Source organism: Ostrea edulis, chromosome 4 (genome assembly GCF_947568905.1).
Source record: "Ostrea edulis chromosome 4, xbOstEdul1.1, whole genome shotgun sequence".
Taxonomy (NCBI): domain Eukaryota; kingdom Metazoa; phylum Mollusca; class Bivalvia; order Ostreida; family Ostreidae; genus Ostrea; species Ostrea edulis.
In genome coordinates, this window is record NC_079167.1 from 82759185 (window position 1) to 82779241 (window position 20057).

At 36.0% G+C, this 20057-nt stretch overlaps 1 protein-coding gene across 1 annotated transcript in view; it reads right to left on the minus strand.

Moving 5' to 3' along the window:
* Positions 1–19418, minus strand: part of LOC125669593 (serine/threonine-protein phosphatase 6 regulatory ankyrin repeat subunit B-like) — a 33723-nt gene extending 14305 nt beyond the window's left edge. Inside the window, exons 1-6 of the mRNA XM_048904205.2 lie at positions 19370–19418; positions 16896–17687; positions 12649–12750; positions 4634–4732; positions 3214–3327; positions 2646–2750 (exon numbers count right to left, since the gene is read on the minus strand). Of these exons, the coding sequence (XP_048760162.2) occupies positions 2646–2750; positions 3214–3327; positions 4634–4732; positions 12649–12750; positions 16896–17186 (711 nt within the window). The 5' untranslated portion in view covers positions 17187–17687; positions 19370–19418. The remainder of the gene's footprint in view (positions 1–2645; positions 2751–3213; positions 3328–4633; positions 4733–12648; positions 12751–16895; positions 17688–19369) is intronic.
* Between the last annotated feature and the right edge of the window lie 639 nt (positions 19419–20057).

The following is a 20057-nucleotide window of genomic DNA, read 5'->3' on the forward strand; positions in this document are numbered from 1 at the left end:
GTAAAACTTTGATCCCCTATTGTGGCCCCATCCAACCCCCGGAGCCCATGATTTGAACAAACTTGAATCTGCATTATGTCAGGAAGCTTTCATGTAAATCTCAGCTTTTCTGGCTTAGTGGTTCTTGAGAAGAAGATTTTTAAAGTTTTTCCCTATATATTTGTATGTAAAACTTTGATTCCCCCTTGTGGCCCCATCCTACCCCAGGGGGCCATGATTTGAACAAACTTGAATCTGCACTATGTCAGAAAGTTTTCATGTAAAAATCAGCTTTTCTGGCTCAGTGGTTCTTGAGAAGATTTTTAAAGATTTTTCCTATATATTTGTATGTAAAACTTTGATCCCCTATTGTGGCCCCATCCAACCCCCGGAGCCCATGATTTGAACAAATTTGAATCTGCATTATGTCAGGAAGCTTTCATGTAAATCTCAGCTTTTCTGGCTTAGTGGTTCTTGAGAAGAAGATTTTTAAAGTTTTTCCCTATATATTTGTATGTAAAACTTTGATTCCCCCTTGTGGCCCCATCCTACCACCAGGGGCCATGATTTGAACAAACTTGAATCTGCAATATGTCAGGAAGCTTTCAGGTAAATTTCAGCTCTTCTGGCCCAGTGGTTCTTGAGAAGAAGATTTTTAAATGACCCCACCCTATTTTTGCATTTTTGTGATCATCTCCCCTTTGAAAGGGACATGGTCCTTCATTTGAACAAACTTGAAAGCCCTTCACCCAAGGATGCTTTTGTCCATGTTTGGTTGAAATTGGCCCGGTGGTTCATGAGAAGAAGATGAAAATGTGAAAAGTTTACAGACAGACGGACAGACAGACAGACGGACGCCGGACAAAATGTGATCAGAAAAGCTCACTTGAGCCTTCGGCTCAGGTGAGCTAAAAAGCAAACAGAGTAAACAAAGGAAAAACAAAGCCCCGGTGTCGTTATCCAGGTGAGTCAAGACCTTATAGAAAGTGACTAATTATAGAAGAAGTTGTTACGATAAGGCGTGAAATATGCCCCAATTAAAAAAAATTACAAATGAGGTATATTATGCTGGTAAATATCCCCTCTAAATTTGGAATAAAACTCAAAATATCACTAAGTAACCGATTGAGATTGTAAATTATAGTGCAATGCCATTAAATGGCGTCCGTAACGAAGAAAATGTTTACACTAGTTTATATCAAAGTTATTTTTAGGAAATGCAGCCGCGAAACAACATGTTTATTCCATTCCTAGTATAATTCTTATAGCTTAAATATTAAGATAATGTCAGCTAATACTGTAAATATTTGTATGTTTGTAAGACTTTTACTAACCCGCTTTTTCGGTTTTCCGCTGTAGGACATCATTCTCCCCACTATTACCAGACCCAACTTATCAGAATGCCTGTTAGAACACATGCCTGTGGTAGTAGCTGATGTTTGAAACATAGGAGGAATGCTGTTTTAAAAACTTTCCATATCTCTGATTTCTTAATAAAAATGAGAATTATAACCAAATGTCCCCTTATTATGCAATTTTTTGCAATATAATTAACAGATACCAGTGACTAACAAATTGATCGAAAATGTAACATTATACAAATATTGCTGTTTTTTAGGTTAATACAGTGATTAAACCGCCTGAGTAGTACAATATTCACCGAGCCCAAAGGACGAGGTGAATACTGTACTTCGAAGATGACTAAATCATCGCAGTGACTGAAAAAACCCAGCAACATTCATCTTATTATATGATTTAATGATTAAATTATACAAACTCATTAAGTTACCCATGCCATCTTACTTGTTGACATACCGGCCCGTCGGACTATCGGACCGTCGGAATACCAGCCCGTCGGACTGTCGGACTATCGGACCGTCAAAATACTGGGCGGTCACCCTTCAGAAATACTAGTATGATGTGAGCTGATTAGAGATGATAATACTAATAGATGATTAGAGATGATAATACTAATAGATGATTAAAGGTGATAATACTAATAGATGATTAGAGATGATAATACTAATAGATGATTAGAGATGATAATACTAATAGATGATTAAAGGAGATAATACTAATAGATGATTAGAGATGATAATACTAATAGATGATTAAAGGTGATAATACTAATAGATGATTAGAGATGATAATACTAATAGATGATTAAAGGAGATAATACTAATAGATGATTAGAGATGATAATACTAATAGATGATTAAAGGATATAATACTAATAGATGATTAGAGATGATAATACTAATAGATGATTAGAGGTGATAATACTAATAGATGATTAGAGATGATAATGCTAATAGATGATTAGAGATGATAATGCTAATAGATGATTAGAGATGATAATACTAATAGATGATTAGAGATGATAATACTAATAGATGATTAGAGGTGATAATACTAATAGATGATTAGAGGTGATAACACTAATAGATGATTAGAGGTGATAATACTAATAGATGATTAGAGGTGATAATAATAGATGATTAGAGATGATAATAATAGATGATTAGAGATGATAATACTAATAGATGATTAGAGGTGATAATACTAATAGATGATTAGAGGTGATAATACTAATAGATGATTAGAGAGTGTATATGAAGAATATATGTGAACAAATCCAGGGATAACTGATGACTGATCACACCCACCTTCCTCTGCAGGTGAAGTTGAGATTCCGCACACTGAGAAAGTAGTTCCTTACAGACTGCCGTGTTTCCAGCCTCCGCCGCCAAAAATAGAGGGACGCAGCCATTCTAAAATCAAAGCGAGGCTATCAATTTATAATGAATGTCTACTTAAGATATTAAATACCAAAAGTAGAGGGACGCAGCCATTCTAAAATCAAAGTGATGGCAACAATCTACACTACTAATAGTGTTGCTTAGATAAGATTAAAGGTGTAGAATTGTCAAACACGACGAAAATGAAATCTGATATCGGAGAGTCCTTCAAATGTTTAGTCTAATGATCACGTCTGATATGTTCTCTTAAGTTTTGGAAAAAATAATCACCCAAAGTCCTAATACAGAAGTATAGATACAACCAAAGTCCTTATATAGAATATAGATAATATTTCTTTTTTCATAGACTATTAAGCAACATCTTTTATTCAATATCTATACTAGTAATCAGGAGATATGGTTGATATAACGATTATTGTTCTAATCAGGAGATATGGTCGATATAACGATTATTGTTCTGATACGCATTACTTACCCTGTCCTGAGCAAGTCTGAGGTCTTTACTGGAACCTTTCAGCAGGATTTGTACAATTGATAGTGCTCCACTAGAGCGAGCACTTGCCATGTGTATGGGTAACTGGTCTCTGGGCTGTGGAGGAGAATAAGGGGTTCTGACCATTTACAGATAGAATCAGAAAATCATCAGTACAACTGACAACATTAAAACTCACTGTAGGCCGCTATGCTTATTTAACTTATTCATAGAATTGAGCATGTACAAGTGTCCGAAAAAACAAGCAGATTTCCCAGTATTGCTGTACAGTTCAATCCGATTAGAGACCATATAATAAAGGAGCGGATCTAGGAACTGATTTTAATCAGATCTGTCCAGTTTAGTGGCAAAAAACTACATACTTCAAGTTAGAAATTCACTTTCGAAAGAAAACTGACGAAAGGGTTTTGGTTTACATTCACATCTACCATTAGAATAGAATAATCTGGGTCCGTCCTTTAAGACTCAGTCGGTACATACTACTATATCATTACAGTAAAACTTAATCCAACACGCACTGGAAGACAAGATGTCGTGTTAGAGTAGTCCGGATGTTGAATGAGAGCGCACTGAGAGTGAAAACGAAGGTCGGAATTCACAGGTGAATTTTTTCATTATGAAGACATTATTGTCGGAATTTATTTACAGAAAAGATTTATGAAAATAGATACATGGATATATAAATAGGGTGCCATATTTATCAACGATATTATTAACTTGCTCGATTTTTTTTCTTCACAAATTCGTCTGCGTAAGTCGGGCAAATATTTCCTCTACTCAACCATTTTAAGAACCGATAATTCGGTAAATTCTATATGCAGTTTTTAATATATTTTCCCATTTATTCATTCATAAAACAAAGGAGGTGCATCATGTTCTTTATTCTCCATTTTATCAATATTTGATTACTTGAGTATCTATTTGGCGCATCAACTGTCATGGTGAATACATTGCCCTGTGTGGGGTATTATGAACCCCTAAACAAACAAAACCAAAGATGTACATGAAATTCCCATCGTCAATTCAATGATGGAACATATGAGGTGCGTAAGGATTCATCGATCATAGAACTTCCGGAAATGAGTGGTGGGGTTAGCATCAGATTCACATTATCACTGCGCCAGTCCGATCCCGGGGAAAAAGCCAAATGAATCGTTGGAAGTTGTGTCTCAGTGCAGACAAAATAGGACTGTCAATTAACTTCCCGTTCTATGATACCCAGCTAACATGATGAGGAAGATACTAGCACTCTCCAATTAATTATTATGGCAGCGCATTATCCTATTTCTCAGCGCCATGGCGACAAGATCCAAAAACATTGATATGAATTATATTGATATTAGTTACAAGATTCAGCGATAAGGAATGAATTTGATTTCGTGAAATTGATTCAGGGACTTACACCACCGGATATCATTTGATCCGCCTTCCTGTTAAGTAGAAGTTTGACCACATCGTCTTTGGCAAAGGTTGCTGCATAATGTAGGGCCGTCCTACTGTCCTGAAACAAATGCATTTTATGAAATCTCAGTTGTATATCTTTTTTGTATAATTTTTTTAATAGGCAGACAATATTCTATTTCAAAAGTACATGTATGCATATATAACATGTTATAAGTGCTTATCTAAGTACATCCATGGTCAGCATAGATTGATATGTGCAATATTTCATCTTTAACTGTAGTTCTATTTTTTAAGAAAGAATAAAGAAAATGCAGACATAAAGAAATTAAGGTAGGTTTATAGAATGAAAGCTTGGAAAGAAAGAAAGTGATTGGAGTGTACTTTTGTGGGATCAATATTTAGACATTATTGAAATAAACTGTTTTATAATAATGCATCAGAAATGCGCTTCTGTGCCTATGAATAGAGAGATACGTTTTTGTTATGTTTGTAAGGCCAAAAATAAAGAAACGAAAGAAAACTACGAGTCTGTTGAAAAAATATCTGAAAAATGTAAATGGTCCAGCTCAAGTACGACAAAGAGGGATTTGAATTTGAAGTCTTAATTCTTTCCGCCATTCAGAGACATCACTGCTAGCAGCCATTGAATTTTTCAGCTTCGTCTTCCGTGTGATTTTTACTACGTATGTGATTATATGTATTGTCAGTTTATACACAGAAGTGGTGTTTTCATTTCTTTAAAATAATTAAACGGTTGCATCTTTACATCTAAAATGAAATAAAATTGTTCCTTCGATGATCACATATAGAAGTATATTGTTACGTCTTCAAAGCGCCCACAGTTTACCAGTAACAGCCATGATCTCTAATCGGGGAAATACAAAATAAATTATTCTAAAGTATTTAATCAGACTGTGGCTTTTGATTATCTTTGTCATTACTGAATATTGTTCTCAGTATAACTAGATGATGACTGTCTTTTGATTATCTTTGTCATTACTGAATATTGTTCTCAGTATAACTAGATGGATACTGTGTCTTTTGATTATCTTTGTCATTACTGAATATCGTTCTCAGTATAACTATAGATGATGACTGTCTTTTGATTATCTTTGTCATTACTGAATATTGTTCTCAGTATAACTAGATGGAGACTGTGTCTTTTGATTATCTTTGTCATTACTGAATATTGTTCTCAGTATAACTAGATGATGACTGTGTCTTTTGATTATATTATGTTAAATAACTGTTATTTCATATATTACTGTGACGTAGAACACTTGTGTTACAGAACCATTGTATGTGTTACAGAGCCATTGTGTTACAGAGCCATTGTGTGTGTTACAGAGTCATTGTGTTACAGAATCCTTGTGTTACAGAGCCATTGTGTGTGTTACAGAGTCATTGTGTTACAGAATCCTTGTGTTACAGAGCCCTTGTGTTACAGAACTCTTGTGTTATACATAAATCCATTGTTTTATAAACCCTTACATTATAGAACTCTGGTGTTACAGAATCCTTGTGTTATACATAAATCCATTGTTTTATAAACCCTTACATTATAGAACTCTGGTGTTACAGAACCCTTGTGTTATACATAAATCCATTGTTTTATAAACCCTTACATTATAGAACTCTGGTGTTACAAAACCCTTGTTTTACAGAATCTTTGTGTTATACATAAATCCATTGTTTTATAAACCCTTACATTATAGAACTCTGGTGTTACATAAATCCATTGTTTTATAAACCCTTACATTATAGAACTCTAGTGTTACAGAACCCTTGTGTTATACATAAATCCATTGTTTTATAAACCCTTACATTATAGAACTCTGGTGTTACAGAACCCTTGTGTTATACATAAATCCATTGTTTTATAAACCCTTACATTATAGAACTCTGGTGTTACAGAACCCTTGTGTTATACATAAATCCATTGTTTTATAAACCCTTACATTATAGAACTCTGGTGTTACAGAACCCTTGTGTTATACATAAATCCATTGTTTTATAAACCCTTACATTATAGAACTCTGGTGTTACAGAACCCTTGTGTTATACATAAATCCATTGTTTTATAAACCCTTACATTATAGAACTCTGGTGTTACAGAACCCTTGTGTTATACATAAATCCATTGTTTTATAAACCCTTACATTATAGAACTCTGGTGTTACAGAATCCTTGTGTTATACATAAATCCATTGTTTTATAAACCCTTACATTATAGAACTCTGGTGTTACAGAACCCTTGTGTTATACATAAATCCATTGTTTTATAAACCCTTACATTATAGAACTCTGGTGTTACAGAACCCTTGTGTTATACATAAATCCATTGTTTTATAAACCCTTACATTATAGAACTCTGGTGTTACAGAACCCTTGTGTTATACATAAATCCATTGTTTTATAAACCCTTACATTATAGAACTCTGGTGTTACAGAATCCTTGTGTTATACATAAATCCATTGTTTTATAAACCCTTACATTATAGAACTCTGGTGTTACAGAACCCTTGTTTTATAAACCCTTACATTATAGAACTCTGGTGTTACAGAACCCTTGTTTTATAAACCCTTACATTATAGAACTCTGGTGTTACAGAACCCTTGTTTTATAAACCCTTACATTATAAAACTCTGGTGTTACAGAACCCTTGTTTTATAAACCCTTACATTATAAAACTCTGGTGTTACAGAACCCTTGTTTTATACATAAATCCATTGTTTTATAAACCCTTACATTATAGAACTCTGGTGTTACAGAACCCTTGTGTTATACATAAATCCATTGTTTTATAAACCCTTACATTATAGAACTCTGGTGTTACAGAACCCTTGTGTTATACATAAATCCATTGTTTTATAAACCCTTACATTATAGAACTCTGGTGTTACAGAATCCTTGTGTTATACATAAATCCATTGTTTTATAAACCCTTACATTATAAAACTCTGGTGTTACAGAACCCTTGTTTTATAAACCCTTACATTATAGAACTCTGGTGTTACAGAACCCTTGTTTTATAAACCCTTACATTATAGAACTCTGGTGTTACAGAACCCTTGTTTTATAAACCCTTACATTATAGAACTCTGGTGTTACAGAACCCTTGTTTTATAAACCCTTACATTATAGAACTCTGGTGTTACAGAACCCTTGTTTTATAAACCCTTACATTATAGAACTCTGGTGTTACAGAACCCTTGTTTTATAAACCCTTACATTATAGAACTCTGGTGTTACAGAACCCTTGTTTTATAAACCCTTACATTATAAAACTCTGGTGTTACAGAACCCTTGTTTTATAAACCCTTACATTATAAAACTCTGGTGTTACAGAACCCTTGTTTTATAAACCCGTATGCTATAGGTAAATTCATTGTTTTATAAACCCCTATGTTATAGAACCCCTATGTTATAGAACTCTTGTGTTATAGAACCCCTATGTTATAGAACTCTTGTGTTATAGAACCCCTATGTTATAGAACTCCTGTGTTATAGAACCCCTATGTTATAGAACTCCTGTGTTATAGAACCCCTATGTTATAGAACTCCTGTGCTATAGAATCCTTATATCATAAAACTCTTGTGTTGTAAAACCCTTGTGTTACAAAACCCTAGTCTCATAAATCCCATGTGTTTTAAAACCCTTGTTTTATAAAGCCTGTTATAGAACTATTGTGTTGTAGAACCCTTATGTTATAGAACTCTTGTGTTGTAGAACCCTTATGTTATAGAACTCTTGTGTTATAGAACCCTTACATCATAGAACTCTTGTGTTGTAGAACCCTTACATCATAGAACTCTTGTGTTGCAGAACCCTTATGTTATAGAACTCTTGTGTATCAGGCAAACATCTATATTTCTCATGTCTGTCCAATTTTTGTCGTTCTTGTATTCAAAGTCAATCGAGGGTCAATATCCCAAAATGATTATTAATTGAGCTGCTTACTGGGCGGAACCATGATCATGACTATCATTTTACATCAAACCTCGCGTGATTTCTCCTGATTGCCACACAGCTATTTACTTAGATCATAAACTATTTCATGTGGCAGTTTTCCATTAATTTTTCAACAGTGACAAAATTGAAATGACATAAATAAGTTCTGCGAAACACGTTTGCTGATAAATTTATCATTAATATTGATTCCCCGTATTTTTATTCGTAAAATGGGTATGATAATAAGGACAACTCCACTATTGTTATGCTCAAGTGGTTTAAGATAAATGTACTACGAGAGACCAAGTAGAAAATGTTTAGCTCCATTAGGAAGTAACAAATCATAGCCGAATCATCTTTCAGCGGGGGATATGAACGGTGTTCCCCTTATAGCGGGGAATATGAACGGTGTCCCCCTTATAGCGGGGAATATGAACGGTGTCCCCCTTATAGCGGGGAATATGAACGGTGTTCCCCTTATAGCGGGGGATATGAACGGTGTTCATCTTGTAGCGGGGGATATGAATGATCTCCTAACAGCGGGGGATATGAACGGTGTTCTCCTTATAGCGGGGGATATGAACGGTGTTCCCCTTATAAAGGGGTATATAAACGGTATTCCTTTCTTGTCCTTACTGCGGGGAATGTGAACGATATTTCCCCATATAGCGGGCAATAAAAACGGCTTTCCCTTTACAGCGGGGATATGAATGATATTCATCTTGTGACGGGGGTTATAAAAGGCATCCCCCTTATGGCGGGAACTAAATGGTATTTTCCCCTTTTCCGGGAATATAAATGGAATTTCCCATACGGTGGGTATACGAACGGTATTCCCTTCGTAGCTGGGGATATAAAAGGAATTTCCCTTATGGTGTGGGATATGTATTATATACTTCCTTGTGGCTGGGGATATATATATGGCTGTGTTTTGTCCCTTTAAGATATTTGTGTACATTGTTTATTTGAAAAATTTATCCCTTAATTCACCTACTTAGTACATGTATGAATGCATTCCTACGGTCAAATAAAAAAATATGTGTGGTTCTGGTTACACTCCCTTGAAAATTAGGGTAGGTGGGTAGGGATTTTATTTATTTTTTTATATATGTAGATATATATATATACCTATCAAAATTGGTAGGGATCACCCTAGTCTTGACAATTCTTAAACATTTATATATATTTCAAATAAAAAATACACACAGAAAAAATTCAGTGTATTTACCAAAATCATGTTTTTGAACATGAAAGTAGGAAATGATATTTCAATCAGAGTACTGTTTTCAAGCCCTTCAAAGTTTTTAAATCTATCCATTTTTTTTTCAAAAATAAGGAGGGTGATCGCTCAGTATATTCAAACAACCTGAAATTTGTACTATTGTTTATGAAAGCACTTTTTAGCTCTAAGTTACTTTCTGTCTAACGTTAGATGGGCTGTAGTAAGTGTTTACAGCTTAGCATTTTAGCGGTATCTATACATTGGCTATGAATTAATTTACAGTCAAGCTTCACGTGATGGAAAACGGGTCAAAAACCTCTATGTATAGTGATATATGTTATGCACGTGCACCCCTTCTCATAAAATAAAACCTTGAAAAAAAAATGTGCATTATATTCGGCAAAATATGGTAACTGGTTTTGGATATAGTCCAAAACAGGTTTAGAGGCGGGGGTAAAAAAAAAAAAACAGGGACGGTCGGGTAACTGGAACCACACATTTTTTTTATTTGACCTAACAGTATTTTCAAATCACAGGTATTCTTAGAGTATTACAACACAGTGCAGGAACATACATGTATGTCCCCTGCCGATGGCAGCCATTGCAGGTGACGAATCTTATTGAAGTTCATAATTATTGTAATAATGGCCGGGTCAACTTGTATTATTCATGACGATATTCATACACCAATTAATGTATAAGTAAAAATTAAAGGAAAGAAATTTTACACAGTCATTACGCTTGTAAAAATTGAACATTAGTAGCGAAAGTTAACAAAATCAACAGCTTGTCACAAGAAAATACACAACAGTTCAACGCAGAAAATTGAGGACATTCCAAACGCAGTCGTAGATGTGTTGAACGACATCCGGGTATTTTGTGACGGAAAATACTGAATAGTTTTCCAGATTTTTCAACTTAGTTTAATGAGTATTTTTTCAATGTATTCAGTGCTTTAGTTATTGCCACCAGTATTTTTTCGATGTATTCAGTGCTTTAGTTATTGCCACCAGTATTTTTTCGATGTATTCAGTGCTTTAGTTATTGCCAGCAGTATTTTTCCGATGTATTCAGTGCTTTAGTTACTGCCACCAGTATTTTTTCATTGTTTGATTGTATGTTGTGTTACGTCCCTTTGAGATTTTTTCACTTATATAGAAAAGTCATCAGCTTCAGGTGAAGTGTCATAAATCCTAAAGTACGCACGGTGCTCAAGGCTCCGTTTTGAAGGCCATGTACGAAACACCCGCGACCTTCACTTCCGCTTCAATAACATACCAATACTGTGTACAACCGTGGCTTGAGAAGACTTTCTAGTAAAGATCAAGTTGGGGAAAAATTCAAAATTCCCGAACAAATAAAATCTTGCAGTAAATTTCACTGAAATTTCACACACAGACTTTTGAAATGTAAGATATGTGCAATGTACAGGTCCATCATTCAGTTCAATACTGTAAAAGAATTCAGTTGAGCAAATCTATGTTGTCGCTATAGTTTATCTGGAATGCCCGTAATGTTGCCACGAGCTTAGTCGTGTTCAGTGATGAGTGGTCATCATAGAACCTTCGCATGATAGCGCAACACCCCGTTACGATTATCAAGACTCCATTATGACGTCAACGGTGTTATCTCTGACACATTATCAAGATCTGAGATATCTGGATATCAATTTTAAGTAGTGTCTGTTTCTGAGTCTAAAGAATACTCAGTGGTAGAGTGTTCGCTTTGTAATCGGGAGGTCGTGAGTTCGAGCCCCTCCTGTGTCATGGCCGCGTCAAACCTAAGACGTTAGAATACGTAGTGATTGCTCCTTCGCCGAACGCTCGGCATTTAGAAGTGAGAATCACGGGTCTTTCGGGTATGACCTTAGGAACAAAGGTCCCGTGTTGCGACAGGCGTTGGCACAATAAAGAACCCTCACTGCTACGGCCCTGAGCGCTAAGCATAGGTCTAAATCTGTGGTACTTAAGCTGGTGACGTCTCAATATAGGTGGAAAATTCTCGACGGGACGTAAAACAAACAATCAGTCAATCAATCTTACCAGCGTACGATAGTGGTGTAACAATCAGTCAATCAATCTTATCAGCATACGATAGTGGTGTAACAATCAGCCAATCAATCTTATCAGTGTACGATACTGGTGTAACAATCAGTCAATCATCTTATCAGTGTACGATAGTGGTGTAACAATCAGTCAATCATCTTATCAGTGTACGATAGTGGTGTAACAATCGCTCAACACAAGCGAGTAGTGCAGGACTAGCTGCCATCCGTTTCTCGTCTTAGACGATTTATACGAAGGTTTTAGGAAAAGTGCTCGCTTTTACTTTGACAATCTTGACCTGTGTCCCCATGCACAATGCACACCTGTGTCCCCATGCACAATACACACCTGTGTCCCCATGCACAATACATACCTGTGCAGTTTGTACACATGTTTTATGTTTCAATCCCACGTCAGCCGATTCCTTCTGTCATAGTCCCTTTAAAATCGCGCGACAAAAGGCGTAGATTGTATGAAAGGCATCTTCCAAAGTCAAGGGTTTCTGATCCGCTCCTCTTGTGAGGAGAGGAGCGGATCAGAAACCCTTGACTTGGGAAGATGTATGAAAGGTGAAGATAACGAACAGTGATCAATCTCATAACATGTATGTGAGAGTCTGAAATTACACATTATATATTATATAGCAATGTCTCGAGGCACACCGTGCAAATAGTACGGAAAAAAGTGGGACGGACAGAAGTTCGAACGAAAAGGAAACCCGACGAACACAACGGAACAGTTTAGTGTTATCCTGGCAGAAATATTGTTAGAACCATATATTAGAAATTCTTACATTGGCACGGTCGTTAATATTGGCCCCGAGATCCAGAAGACGCTCAGCAATGACCAGCTTGTTCTCCCTCACCGCCACCATCAGGGGAGACAATCCGCTCTCCTGTAAAAAGAAAACACGATAGGTAATCGTGGTTAATAATATCTATGTCTGTACAAGAAGTATGAAAGGTGAAGATAACGAACAATGATCAATCTTATAAATCCTATAAAGGTGAAGATAACGAACAATGATCAATCTTATAACTCCTATAAAGGTGAAGATAACGAACAATGATCAATCTTATAAATCCTATAAAGGTGAAGATAACGAACAATGATCAATCTTATAACTCCTATAAAGGTGAAGATAACGAACAATGATCAATCTTATAAATCCTATAAAGATGAAGATAACGAACAGTGATCAATCTTATAACTCCTATAAAGGTGAAGATAACGAACAATGATCAATCTTATAAATCCTATAAAGGTGAAGATAACGAACAGTGATCAATCTTATAACTCCTATAAAGGTGAAGATAACGAACAATGATCAATCTTATAACTCCTATAAAGGTGAAGATAACGAACAATGATCAATCTTATAACTCCTATAAAGGTGAAGATAACGAACAGTGATCAATCTCATAACTCCTATAAGGTGAAGATAACGAACAGTGATCAATCTCATAACTCCTATAAAGGTGAAGATAACGAACAGTGATCAATCTTATAACTCCTATAAAGGTGAAGATAACGAACAATGATCAATCTTATAACTCCTATAAAGGTGAAGATAACGAACAGTGATCAATCTCATAACTCCTATAAGGTGAAAATAACGAACAGTGATCAATCTCATAGCTCTTATAAGGAATACAAAATAAAGAGTTGGGCAAACACGGACCCCTGAACATACCAGAGGTGGGATCATGTGCCTAGGGGAAGTGAGCACCCCATGTCGACCGGTCACACACGCCGTGAGCCCTATATCTTGATTAAGTAAACAGAATATAAGATATCGTAGAAATATTAACCGTCCACAAATGGTATCAATAATCCCTATCTGTCCTTTTATATATTTCATCTCATTTATTTTAACTATATTGTCTATATTTTTCATTGCAATAGCATCGAAATTGACGAAACCTTCTTTCAATATTGATATCACAATTAATATTCATATATATATAGTTCTGTTACAACGATGATGATTAAACTATGATAATGAATTGGTTAGTCCTGGCATTGTTCGTCACGAAAGCTTTAAATTCAGGCTGCGCCGGTATCATATATATTGATGTAATGCCGATTCGTTACCCAATATTGCACGCATTAGCCTCAAACCTCAAAAAGATCGTGTCTGATAACAAAGTTACTAAATTATATAAAAGGACTTGTACCCTGAGTATATCCCATCCAAACAATTCATATCAATTACATACAGTATAATGATACTGTTACAAATTAAAGTGATCTTAGTGTGCACTCAACGCCGTAATCATGCACGCCGTAATAACAAGAGTCTTGAACTTTCATGCGCAGTCTCATTAAGAATTATGATAGTTTAACTTTATTATAAGTTTATATTATCGTAAAACTTGTAAAAGTTAATTAATCTATGGTGCAGAATAATCATCGTTCTTTCCGTTGCACTTTAAATACATGAATCGGTATTTAGATAAGTCTTCCATTCGACTTATCCACAAATGAATTAATTGAATTGTTGCTCTCTTAAAGGAATTGATGCGGCCATTCATTCCTTATACAAAACATTTCTAAGAAATAATTGTCGCACATCAGATTCAAAATCCAATAATCTCTATATGTTGTTGTGTTCAGGAAGATGTGACGGTGAGAGCACGCGCACTCGACAACCGAAGGAAGCGTGTTGTCTTTTGGCTGTTAGTTGAGACACCCTTGTTTTGAAGCGTGTTGCCTTTCGGCCGTTGGTTGAGACACCCTTGTTTTGAAGCGTGTTGCCTTTCGGCCGTTGGTTGAGACACCCTTGTTTTGAAGCGTGTTGCCTTTCGGCCGTTGGTTGAGACACCCTTGTTTTGAAGCTTTTGGGTTGTTAGTAAGTAAGTAAGTAAAGTTTATTTGAAGTCAGCACTGTGTACAAATATCAACAAAATAACATGAGCTCTTAAACCGACTATCAACTGTTAGTTGAGACACCCTTGTTTTGAAGCGTGTTGCCTTTCGGCAGTTGGTTGAAACGACCATACAAAAAAGGCTACAAGTATTTTCAGGAATATTGAACACTGGATTGAGAAAACATGTCAATTAAAATCAGGTGAAAACACAGTGCTAAGTGACAGTTTGTGCTGTACGGTGTCGTAATAGACCCTTTATTAAACTGTTTTGCATCCTGTTCTTTGAAAGTGCCTGCCGTAGCGGTAAAATGCAGCAGCAGTTTCCCAAGGTCTACGGGATGACTCGATAACACGGGGTATTTTTCTGATTTCATCCGTCATTACATCGGTGTCCGCCTCATTAGGTGTCGGTTTCATTGTTAACATTAGATTATTGATAGAGTATTAGAATACCGGTGACACGGCTCCGTAACTTCCCTAGTAATCTCTGTAAACAACAAATTAAACCAAATGCGTCTCTAGGGAACCCGGCTTAGTAAGAAGTGGGAGTATGTCTCTAACTAGGACCCAGATTTTTTCTAAATACGTATATTAATATGCATATTTCATGAAATTTGCGTTCTCGTGTAGAGAAAAAAATTCTTTTGACAACTTACGAGAACAGAACAAAAACAAAATGGCTTTACACTAGTCAAGTTTGTGTTAAGATTGCAGTCTAATATTTTTGTGTTAATTTATTTTGTTGACAATTCATCGTCCATTAGTGGACTTCATTGATGATAGGTATGTTTGGGCCGAATCTTCAAATCATCATTTTTAGAAGCCAATTCTTAAACATGCTGCTTAAGAAACAAACAGAAATTCTTGAAAGTGGTAAATCATGTTTTTCGTTATCTTCATTCTCTTTATATGTCTGTCTATTGTTAAAAACAAAGTATCCTCCATATTTATCTAAGAAAAACAGAGTTGAACAATTTATATCAGAAATACAGAGATGAGCAATTTATCTAAGAAACTCATAGATGAACAATTTATCTAAGAAGCACAGAGATGATCAATTTATCTAAGAAACGCAGAGATGAACAATTTATCTAAGAAACTCAGAGATGAACAATTTCTCTAAGAAACTCAGAGATGAACAATTTATCTAAGAAACTCAGAGATGAACAATTTATCTAAGAAACTGAGAGATAAACAATTTATATAAGAAACTCAGAGATAAACAATTTATATAAGAAACTCAGAAACGAACAATTTATATAAGAAACTCAGAGATAAACAATTTATATAAGAAACTCAGAGATAAACAATTTATATACGAAACTCAGAAACGAACAATTTATCTAAGAATCTCAAAGATGAACAATTTATCTAAGAAACACAGAGATGATCAATTTATCTAAGAAACTCAGAGATGAACAATTTATCTAAGAAACTCAGAGATGAATAATTCATTTAAGAAACTCAGAAACGAACAATTTATCTAAGAATCTCAAAGATGAATAATTTATCTAAAAAACTCAGAGATGAGTAATTTATCTAAGAAACACAGACATGATCAATTTATCTAAGAAACTCAGAGATGATCAATTTATCTAAGAAGCTCAGAGATGAACAATTTATCTAAGAAACACGGAGATGAGCAATTTATCTAAGAAACTCAGAGATGAACAATTTATCTAAGAAACTCAGAGATGAACAATTTATCTAAGAAACTCAGAGATGAACAATTTATCTAAGAAACTCAGAGATGAGCATTTTGTTTAAGAAACACAGCGATGAACAATTTATCTGAGAAACTCAGAGATGAACAATTCATTTAAGAAACTGAGAGATGAACAATTTATCTAAGAAACACGGAGATGAGCAATTTATCTCAGAAACACAGAGATGAGCAATTTATCTAAGAAACTGAGAGATAAACAATTTATCTGAGAAACTCAGAAATGAGCAATTTATCTAAGAAACTGAGAGATAAACAATTTATCTGAGAAACTCAGAAATGAGCAATTTATCTAAGCAACAGAGGAATGAACAATTTATCTGAGAAACTCAGAGATGAGAATCACTATTTTCATTTCTATGACTTACCTAGGTTCCCTGAATTAGTACATGTGAACAGTTTTAAGTAGAAACAACAAACATGAATTGTGTTAATCCAATGCCTTACCTCTTCTTTTTGTGAAACATCCGGGTTTCCTCGATCCAGCGTCCGGAGAGCCTGCTCTAACAACATCCATTCCCCTTTCAGACTCAGGGACAATATTTTCCCCAGTCCCACAGTTCCTGAACCCACAGACAAAGCGTCCAGTTCCGCACTCTTTACAGATGCCCCGCTCCCGATTCCGCTGGACAATGTGCTGTTGGACGCCGAAGCGTCCTCCGACTTTTCCTTATCGCCGGGCTGAAGTCCGGCAACCGACATCCGGTCACTCCATTTGTCGTTACTAACTTTGTCCATTTTTTAATTTTCACATTTTTGAAATACCCCGTCCTCACAGTGGTGTATTTTCCCTCGTCATGCAGACCTATCGATGAAGTTAGCAGTTAACATCGATTTGGTATAATGTGGTAACCGCAATCCATCTAACGCCGTATTTCACCAATAACAAACTGTGTATTTTGTCTTAATTAACGCAACTGCTCAATAATCACAAAAATTCAAGATGAAGAAAAAACTTATATCAATATCATTTGCGTAATTCTATACTGTTCGTATTTGGGTTCCTAAAATTTCTGACGAGTGTCGTTTGTTCCACGTTTGACGCAGACGGTGAACTCGGTCTGGGAACGCTAAAGTCTTGACAGTTTTCCAATCATTTTGTATAATGCTTCGACGTGATTTCATTCTTTCAAATGTGTTCACTTTTTATACATCCTACAATGGGTCTGTGATAGCAACACTAATATGCTATCTGCGTCTCTTTATTTATCTTGCTTCTCTGGAGCATCGAACCGATGCCTGTTAATTTAAAACGATAAAGAGTTAATCGATAAAAAAAAATATAACAGAGAGAGAGCACGCGGACAGGTACGGAAGTTGGACTGGGTCACGTGGTTTGATTATCAGGGTAGAGATTCTTGTTGATACGTCACTATAGAAACGATTTTTTGTTTTAAGCACATGCAAACATAATTATGCTTTGTAAATTCGGTATATTGATCACGAAAAAAAAGTATGCTGAGAATACACCGTTTGGCTGGAATCAAGGTACGTGGTTCGACTCTAGATAATAACGATCCATAGGTGGCTCAAGAGGTCCACAAACCTTAACGGTCACCTGAGTATCATAGTCCATACAGGAAGTCTCATATTTGCATTTAATCCTCAATATAGAGTCCTGTGCATATGTTTATGTTCCTTCAAATTATGCATACAATTCCTATTCAATTACAGAGGAAGGAAAAATGGAAGTTTGAAGCATATAAATCATTTTGACATTCCTCTTCACCCCCCCCCCCCCCCCACCCCCCCACCCCCCGAAAGCCTGAACCCCTGGCCCATGGGCAATTTAAGAAGAGGATATTAAGGACATCATATCCTAGCTGCAGAACTGTAGCTCTCTGAAAAATATTTTAACATAACTCAGTTATGTCAAACCACATCATTTCTGCAGCTAATCATATCCATGCATTTAGTTTATCTCCTATGACTGTGAGAGTAGAGAGGGAGAAAAAAGAAATGATGCATTTTCATAATATGGCCATACTGGCCCTGCCCAAGGGTCTGAATCCCTGACTCAGGAATCATGAATTTCACACTTTTGATAAAGGGCTTCATGGACATCACAATCGTGCATTTAGTTTTTCTCGGATATACATGTATATGGGAGCAAAGAAGATTTTCTAAGATTTGATACATGTTATCTATGAAAGACAAAGATAACAAACAGTATAACGAACACTATATGGTCATAGAGGCCTCGCTCTAGAGCCTGAATCCCTGATCAAGGAACCATGAATTTCACAAATTTAGTAGAGGGCTTCATGGCCATTATAACTATGCATTTGGTTTTTCTCCCACGTGTGTGGGAGTAGAGTTTTTGCCCCTTCGCATGAGGCCCCGGTGGCGCTAGGATCATGAATTTCACAATTTGCATTCCTCTTATCGTAAAGAAGATTCAAACCAAAAATGGTAACAATCACCTTTGTAGTTTTCAAGAAGAAGTTAAAATGTAAAATTGTAAACGGACGATGGACGAATAACAACGACGAAAGGTCACCTTAGTGACTCAGGTGACCTAATAAAAAGCGTGAAGCGCACGAGTCTTTGGGAAACGTGACCTTTCTCAACAGCAACGACGGATACTAGAATGCAGACATCAATAATAATGATTGCGATGCCTCGTAAAATTCACATTAATGTCTCAAATTTTTTTTTATATTTCAAAATTGTTTGCTCTCCGTCAAATAAATCTTTAGAGTCTCACCAGAACTTCGCTCTACAAACACAGGGCTGATGAATTGACAGGATGGGAATTTGATATTTAGCCTTAATGTAATGGGTTTTTCCCCTGGTAGTTTCATGAATAAAGTTTTATTTTATTTTCAATATACAGATTCGTAGTAAGTACAAAAGTAAAAACGTATATCCCTTTTCTATATTTACTTTCGATCAATGAACCATTTAGACAAGACCTTCACCTTTCCTTCTGTCGTCACGTTCATCCACCGCGATATCTGTTCCCGTATTCTTCCCGTGTGACGATACGAATTCTCTCTTTTATAATCATTTCCGGTGGACCGGTCTGGAGTCGACTAAAATAAGCCTAGTTCGATCATCAACTATAGTAACTAGAGTTGAATCAAAGTCTTTGGTCGAAACCGGAAGGGGTGTCACAGCGCATGTGTGGTCTACCATACAGCAACCTACGCTTACAGAATGGTTAAACTTCAGTAACCAGACATGGGCACTGGAGGTCCGGAAGCAAGCTAGGCATGCGCAATGAAGTTTTGGAAGTCAGCTACTACTATGGTTGATGATTGAACTAGGCACTAGAAAAACAGATTTATAATTAAAGACGGTCTAGTGGATTTCATCACATCTTCCCCAATGCAAGAAATTCTTAATTGATGAAAATCCATGCATGTGTGCATCTAGAATAACATGCATCATAATAGGCGGTGTTGGGGAGGGGGGGGGGGGTCGGACTTCTCAAAAACCCTTACAAACATTGATACATTGCTGGATCCAGTAAATGTTCTACCAAGTCAGGGCCGTAAATTAACCTTCAATTTGGAGGAGGCAGGAAATTAGGCGGGGGTCTGGGGGCCGCCCAGGCCCCCAGACGCTGAGCACATTTTGTGCACACTGAACACGTTTCGTGCAAAA